Genomic DNA, 8,512 nt, shown 5'->3' with positions numbered 1-8,512 from the left:
ATCGTGGATAAAGTTTCTAATTTAAGCGGTGTACGCGCGTTAATATTGTTAAAACAAGGATTTCTATTTTTTTCTTGTTGCTAAACCTATTAATCTACTATCTAATTCATCTATAATTCATCAAATTATCAATCATTCCCCACTCTATCTCAAACCACAGAGCCACACACTCTATTTTACAGAGTAATAAGGGTTCTCAAATTTTGGGTCCAACAATTTGTATGATAAAAAGAAGTGTCACATAATTAGTTTCAAGTTTGTGAGGCACAACATAAAAATATTTTCTCCGGTTCAAAATAAATGTTCACTTGACCTTTAGCACATCCTTTAAGAAAATACTAACTCCAAGAGTAAATAGATATTTTGACTAAACCACCCATAATTAAATACTACCTAGTTAATATAGTTTCTTGATTACATAAAAAGGCACTATCAAAATAAGAGTAAATTTAAGAAAATAATTAATTCGTTCTTGAATGTAAATGGACACTTATTTTGAACCATAATATAAGAATGCTAAGTAGACACTCTTATTATATATCACTCCAAAAAAAACTGTCATTTAGTGGGGGTTAAAAATGCAAATTGCGGAGGTTTAAAACCCCCGCTGTTTGCTGTAACGGCGGTTTAAGAAACCGCTGCAATTACGTTTGCCACAATTTGAATTGAATCAATTTGCAGTGGTTTTGAAGCAACTCCCGCAATTAATGCGACGGTAAATTGCAGAGGTTTTAACCTCCATAATTTGTTTTCCAGAAATAACTATATTCCATTTTCAGGGGGTTTGTAACCTCCAAAATCACTTCTACAAAATTTGAGTACTTTTTTTGTGGGGGCTCTCCAGAGAAATATATGATGCTAAATCGAGATCGAGATATAGAGAGGGCTGTCCTTTTGTTTTGTTGTCTCGAAGAGACAAAAGTACTCGTATGAATTTTTTTAAGTGAAACGACTAGGATGGTGCTAGTTGTGGTCTATTAATCAAAACAAGTCTGTACAGAAGAATCAAGATAATACAAGGCCAAAAGTGCCTCTAACATGAAAAACAGAATAAACAACAAAAAGACTAGCCTAAACTATAGCATCACATGTCCAAGTTGTGGCTTGATTTCACTTAAGTAACCTCCAAGCTCTCACCAGGTGCTATGAAATCAGTAACCAACAGAAGTGTTTTTCTAACTTGAAGTTGTGCAAGTTCAGGCTTGGCCAGCTCTTTATCTGTTTGTAATGAATGAAATCCTTCCTTCAGTATGGCTTTCAACAATCCATAATCTCCACCACTATACAACCTCTTCCAACAGCCTGAACATAAAGTCAATGCCACACATTGTATAGAAGTTGCATAGTGCTAGACTTACATAATGCTAAAACCAGTATTGATACTTTGGTTCTTGTCAAAACTCAAGCTTTCTCTTCATTTGTATTACAACTTCCAGTAACTGCATTGTCTTACTATGTGTTGCATTCTCCTTGTGTTACAGCTTCAAAGGCTGCATATTCTTGTGTTTTCTTATGCACTCAATCTGGTTCCCTAACATACATAGTTTTGAATCTGAAACAAGGCAGATGCATCTTGTCTATATTGACAAGTCTTCTTGCTGCTACTGGTAGTTCAATGAATGAACTAAAGCTTATCAGACCTGCAAAATCAAAAGAATGGTTAGTTAAAAAATCTGCCAACTGGTTCCCTTCTCTCATAACATGGCCTATCTGTATTGTTCCTTTTCTCCTCCAATTCTCTTATATTGTGCACCTCCATACATACACTCCATGGGACATCCCATTTTCCTTCTACAAACTTCAAAAGACCAAGAGAATCTGTCTCTAAAAACAGTGGTAAAAGCTGCTTCTGTACACAATATCTAATGCCATCATACATGGCTTTAGCTTCAGCCACTAAACAAGTGATATCTTCAATTCTCCTAGCACTTGCATGAATAAAATCACCTTCATGATTCCTAACACAAAAAGTAGAAGCACTAGGACCAGTATTTCCTTTAGAGGCGCCATCACTGTTACATTTATACCATCCTTGATCAGGACTACACCATCGCACCATGGTTTATGTAATGTGAGGCCTGTAACATTCCAACTATTGCACCAGTTGAGGCCAAGAATTGGCCAAATTCTTCATCCGAGGATATCTTGTCTTTGCAAACTGAATCAGGTTCAAATTAATCTCATACAAGACCTTATGTCTGCACATCTTTTCTCCATAAACCATTGCATTTCTTCTCTTCCACAATTGCCACATAATGATAGCTGGAGCTGCTTGATATAGAGACTTCAATTTGGTTGAACATTCAGTATCCCACCATTTCTTGACAGTTTGCTTAATTTGAACAAAAGGACCTTGCACACCAGCTGTATCTGCAAGCACTTTCCACAATCCAGCTGCGTAGTCACTTGTAAGACATACATGTTCCATTGTTTCTTGTTGTGGTTGTGAGAAGCACATGCATATTGAAACAATAGAAATCCCTATTCTAGCAAGCACATTATCCATAGGTAATTTCTGTTTCCATACTCTCCATAGGAAGAAAGCAATTTTGAAGTGTAGTCGCTTTATCCACATTTGCTCAAAGAACAAGTTATACTCACCTCTTTGCCTTAGTTTCTCCCATGCACTCCCCACTGTAAACTGGCCACTACTAGTAGGTAGCCACCAAGGCTTGTGTATGTTAGTGTAACTTCATCTCTCCAACATTTTCTTGTAATATGCTCTGCTACATCTTCAGGCACAGTTTGTTGTAGTTTCTGAACATTCCACTTGTCATTAATCATCACATCCTTCACCTCTTGTATATTGTCATTTATAGGGAAATTTGAAGGCATGAGATCAGCTAAAGGACCTAGTTTGGTCCAATTATTATACCAAAAGTTGGCTGAGCCATCTCTTGGTTTCCACCATATATCCTGTTCAATTGCATCTCTGGCCTCCAACATGTTTTTCCAAAGTTGTGAGCCTCCTTTCCATTGTACCAGAGTTGGAATTTTCCTTTTACAATACTTGTTCCACATATAAGTGGCCCATATAGTCCCTTCTATTCTGAACCTCCACCACATCTTTGCAAACAAGACCTTAGACTCATTAAATAAAGATCTGAATCCTAGGCCACCTTCATGTTTAGGAACACATAATTTTAACCAGGCAGACCAGTGTCTACTTCTCCCTTCCTCTTTGTTACTCCAAAAAAATCTAGCAAAGATCTTGTGTAAATCATTGAGTGTATACTTGGTAGAAAAGGTACAATGGCATACTTTGTAATACACTGTTAATGAGCACTGCCTTCTCCCCCAAAAGACAACAATCTTCCTTTTCAGTTCTGCAGCTTGTCTTTCACCTTTTTTTTAATAAGATCATTGTAATAAACCTTCTTTTTCCTTGAATGAAAGATGGGACACCAAAGGTATTTAAAATGAAATACACCTCTAGAAAATCCAGTAATGTTTTCAACCTGTTGAAACAAAGAAGCTGCTGTATTCTGATGCATATAGAAAGAAATTTTAAACCTATTAATCAACTGCCCTGACACCTTCTCATATTCCTTCAATACAGACATAATCATCTCTAAAGAAACCTTATCAGCAGAAGTAAAAATGATAGTATCATCAGCATAGGCCAAGTGGTTCAAATTGGCACTCCATAGCTTCTGTATTGCTCCTCCTCAAATAAAGAGTTAAGGCTTCTTGACAAAACTTCTACATCTAGTACAAATAAAGCAGGTGACAGTGGATCACCTTGCTTTACTCCTCTAGTAGGATGAAAGAAGCCAAAGATTGACCATTCAACAATACAGAATACTAATTGTTGGCTAACAATCTCCAATTCTGATCCACATATTCTCCTGCAAAGCCCATTTTCTCCAGAACCTTAGTCAGGTATAGCCATGACAATATATCATATAACTTGGCCATATCTAACTTTATAACAACATTTGCAGGTCTTCCTCTCTTCCTAATATCAGTCACTAGTTCTTGTGTAAATAATACATTTTCACTAATAGTTCTTCCTTTAACAAAACCTGATTGATTACTGGATATCAACTGTGATAAAATACTATCAAGCCTCCCATGTACCACTCTTGAAATCACCTTATTGATAAAATTTCTTAAGCTGATAGGCCTGAGATCAGCAAAACATTGAACAATTGGTTTCTTTGGAAGAAGGACAAGATTAGTATTGAGTAATTGATTTAGGAAGTGTATGCCCTTCATAAAATGCCTTGACCAACCTAAAGACATCCACACCTATTATATCCCAACTTGCACGACATAATGTACCTGAAATTCCATCTAGACCACAAGCACTGTCACCCTTAAGCTCAAATACTACTCTTTTTACCTCTTCAAATATAGGCAAGGCACACAACTGATCATTGCATTCATCAGACACCAATCTAGGAATGTGCTTGAGCATGCTAAAGTCATAATTAGATCCCTTTTGTGCAAACTGATTATGAAAGAAGTTGAGTACCCCATCTGCTATATTTTCTTCAGTTTCTAGCCATACTCCACCTGATTACTGAATCCACTTAATTTGCAGCCTCTTTCTTCTTCCATTTACAATACTATGGAAGAATATTGTATTCATATCACCTTCTGTAAACCATGTATAACCAGATTTTTGCCTCCAAAATTCTTCTTCATTATGCAGATATCTCTTCATTTCAGCTTGTGCTAATTGTAGGACAGTTCTATTCTCCACTGTAGGTTCTTCTTCAAAGAGTTGCTCTTTAATTCTCAAAATATCCTCCATAATGATAAGTTGCTTGAAAATGTCACCAAAAGCTTCCTTACTCCATACTGACAAAGCTCCTTTTATCTGGTTGATATTTTTTGTAAAACTCAAAAAAGGATTACTATCACTCTCTTCAGGCCCAGTTGCTTTAACAGTATCCAAAAAGGAGGGGTGTTCTATCCAAAGTTTCAAGAACCTAAAGTTTGGAGCATGAGTTCCAAGAGTAATGAGGAGAGGGGCGTGATCTGATCCAGTCCTGGACAAATGCTCCACTTCTATGTTACCAAACCATTGCTGCAACAGTGAGTTAATGACAACTCTATCCAACCTTTCGATACAATCATCACCTGCCCTTCCATTCCACCAAGTAAAAGGACTCTCTTTAAAAGCAATTTCCAACAGTTCACATGAATTGCTACAAAATACAAAATCCTCATAATCTTGTGGAATTACAGGATTTCCACCTATCTTCTCATCTTCATTAAGAACAACATTAAAATCTTCTCCAACCAACCAAGGTGCATCTATATTACCAGCAAGATGATATATACTGTCCTAAAGCTGCAATCTCTCAATTTCATCACATTTAGTATACACCAGATTGGATATCAAGAATCTGTTTTCCTTATGAATGAATAACTTCAAGGTGATTTCCTAAGGGGTATCTGAGAGGATTTCCACATCAACTTCCTCATTCACAAAGAACCAAATCTTCCCATTACAATTAGCTCCAGCAGTCTTCATTCCTAGCCTCCTTTGATACTTCTATATATACCTAGCTTGTTGGAAAGGTTCCAACAAAGCTATAAATAAGAACTTATGATGCTTATGTAACATTTGAAGCCTATAAAAATCTTGTTGTAGGCTTTCATGTAGAGATGACACGTGTCCTTACACGTGTGTTTGTACTTTTGAGTAGTACTTATCCTATCTTTTTTTTTTGTTTATTTTTTAGGATTCTTATCCATAATAAAAACTCTCCTATTCTTCACAGTATTCCAATTGCCTGGATCTCCAACTACTTTCCCACTAGACAAAATTGTTGCTGGCCTCCTATAATTCCTGTTTTCGAAATTTCCTATATCTACTGGTTTTTGAACCTCGGCTTCACCTTCCACTTCTGCCTCCTCAACTACAGTTCTTCTAAGTTCAAGATGTATAATTCTACATCCCTCTTCATTATGACCTTGTAGCTTGCACTTTTTACAATACTTTGACAAAACATCATATTGGATTTGCACCTTAACCAATCGAGACTTCCCATTCTTTTCATCTGTAATCTTCATGTTAACAACCTTTGGCAATTTAACACCAAGATCAACTAAGACTTTGACTCTAGCACAATAAGACCTAGTCTTATTAATGGTGGCCATATCTAAATGCCAAGGCTTGCCCACTACTGAGGTAAGTGAAAACAAGCCATTCTTCACAAAGAATGTTGGTAGTAGATTCGGGAAAGAAATCCAAGCCATGGCCATTGTTGTCTCCTCATCAACTTTAAACTTAGTATCATATAACAATGTGCTCATCTGATACACACCACCATCCTTTGATTTTATATAGTAAGCAGATTTTGCCATAATCTTTAGCGAATTTTCAAACAATTCAATTCTTATTAGAATATGTCTATTGCCAAATAAACCAATAGGACAATATCTCTTCAAACCACATTGTAGTGGGATCTACGTACGTAATTCCTCCAAATTAGGCCATCTATAAGAGAACTTGCCGACGACTGCATACTGAAGCTTTTCTATAATATTCATACGTTGCACTTCAGCTTCTGTCCATTCAACTATATGTTCACCATCCACAATCTTCATGGCTTTAGCGGGATTGGTTCTACCTCAGGAACTCCTTATGCAACCAAATCTTCATTGTTCTTGATTAAATCAACGTAGTTTTTGGGATTTCATTATCTGCATGGCTAGGGTTTGTAGGGTTAGGGTTTTTTGTTGGTTCTATGTTCTGATTCTCGGTGATAATGGAAGATGAAGGGTGGTGTAGTGGTGGGAACTGAGAACTAGAGGCAAGAGATAATGGTTGGGCAGCCACCGTCGACGGCTAACCAACGACCGGCGCCGACATTGTAAATTAGCGCAGGGTTTGCATGGGTTTAGGAGAGAGAAGAGAGCTTTTTTTTTCATATATGATTCAGTATATTTAACCTTCAATTAAGTCTAGAGCTGATGAAAGCATATCAATCCCATTTTATAAGTACTCATATGAATGGTGCTAATTCCCATGTTCTTTTGAGTCTCGTTTGGTTTCGAGAGACTCCCTCTCCCCGTCCCTTACTCATACTGGAGGGAGTATCAATTAACACGATGAAGACGGTCGAAGTGGAACTCACCAAATTATTTACAATTGTTGTGTGAGACACAAAATTAAAATCTCAAATAACAAAATCAAGATCGTAGAAGTGGAACTCATATAATTCTCTTTTGTACATGTTCTTCATTTGAGTCCAACTCAAGTGCGAGCATGCATGATTAATGACAAGATGGGGATATTGGCTGAATTAAAAGGCTAAAGGACATTGTGAGCGATGTAATCTGTTGGAATTTGGAAACAAAAGGGTGAACCATTAGTGGTTGGGAACAGGGTAATATCAATGTTGATGGAAGAAATAGGGACGTGTGCCTAAGATAAAATAGAAACAAAAAAGCAAATGACATGAGGTGTAAAATCCAAGCAAATTGTAGAGGAGAGTGATGGGGACAAGGATGTGAAATCAAATGGTTTGTGATGTAGAAAATGATTCTGTTTTCTCACACTTCCCCACACTTTCTCTTACCACCAACTTTGAGGAAAAAGCTAAGGCACAAAGATTACATGGGTTGTGAGCCAAGTTCTCAAAAAAATAAATAAATTCAAAAAAGTATTTTGTAGGAAAAGGATTGCACCAAAAAAATTGTTCGAAGATTTTATGAGTGTTTTGGGCGTGAGAGAAGTTTTTTTCATTTTTATTTTTATGAAAAGTGCCTCATTGTTATTCTTCAATGCATTATTCTTGAATAATTCCTTTAAAAAAAATTGAGCTTTTTAAGAAAATTCGAATAGGTTCAAAAAACTTCTAAAAACAAGCACAATATATAGGTTTTCAGAAGTCGTCTTGTCAGTGGACTACTGCTTAACGGTAAACTTACCACCTTGAATGTTTATATCAAACCAATGAATGCAAAATATTCGAATTTTACACATATTTATCATTGTATACACAGATCTGGAAATAACACTTCCGGTCAGATCTGAAAAAGTTCAATCAGATCTGTGTATAAATCAATCAGTTTCAAGCATAACTCCGGTCAGATCTGTGTATTTTTCGGTCAGACTCCAGTCAGATCTGAGAAGAAAAAGCCGGAGAAGAAGAAGCCAGCCGAAAAACGACCAGATCTGAGCCGGAGAAGATGACCTGTGGCGGAGGACGCTAGCTAAGCTTCTTTAATGACGAAGGATATTAGCTTCTGTGGCGGAGGTCGTGATAGAAGCCGGAGAAGAAGAGCAAGGAGAAGAAAAGGAAAAGGGGAAGGGGCTGGCAGTGGCGACGGTCTGATGGTTAAGGGGCACAGCTACTCCGGTTCACCGGAGCTAAAGCTCCTTGCCGGAGCAGTGGGAGGAAAAGGGGAGAGAGATAGATGGGAGGGTTGAGTTGACAGTGAATAATGTGATGATGGGTATTCTACTGTAAATATGTATATATTACTATATAATATAAGAGGGAATGTGAGGACTTTTGTAGTCCTCACAAGAGTTTCCCAAATTTTTAAA

At 37.0% G+C, this 8,512-nt stretch overlaps 1 protein-coding gene across 1 annotated transcript; it reads right to left on the bottom strand.

Annotated features, from left to right (window-relative positions):
* Nucleotides 1-2,610: 2,610 nt before the first annotated feature.
* Nucleotides 2,611-6,321, bottom strand: LOC132637478 (uncharacterized). Its single transcript, XM_060354559.1, has 7 exons — nucleotides 5,748-6,321; nucleotides 4,600-5,265; nucleotides 4,236-4,503; nucleotides 3,926-4,126; nucleotides 3,701-3,848; nucleotides 3,431-3,581; nucleotides 2,611-3,119 (listed from the first exon to the last, which is right to left on the bottom strand). The coding sequence occupies exons 1-7, from the start codon at nucleotides 6,319-6,321 to the stop codon at nucleotides 2,611-2,613; spliced, it is 2,517 nt and encodes an 838-aa protein (XP_060210542.1).
* Between the last annotated feature and the right edge of the window lie 2,191 nt (nucleotides 6,322-8,512).

Source organism: Lycium barbarum, chromosome 4 (assembly GCF_019175385.1).
Source record: "Lycium barbarum isolate Lr01 chromosome 4, ASM1917538v2, whole genome shotgun sequence".
NCBI classification, from domain to species: domain Eukaryota; kingdom Viridiplantae; phylum Streptophyta; class Magnoliopsida; order Solanales; family Solanaceae; genus Lycium; species Lycium barbarum.
The sequence above is the reverse complement of the archived record's forward strand: the minus strand, read 5'-3'. Positions and strand labels throughout refer to the sequence as shown.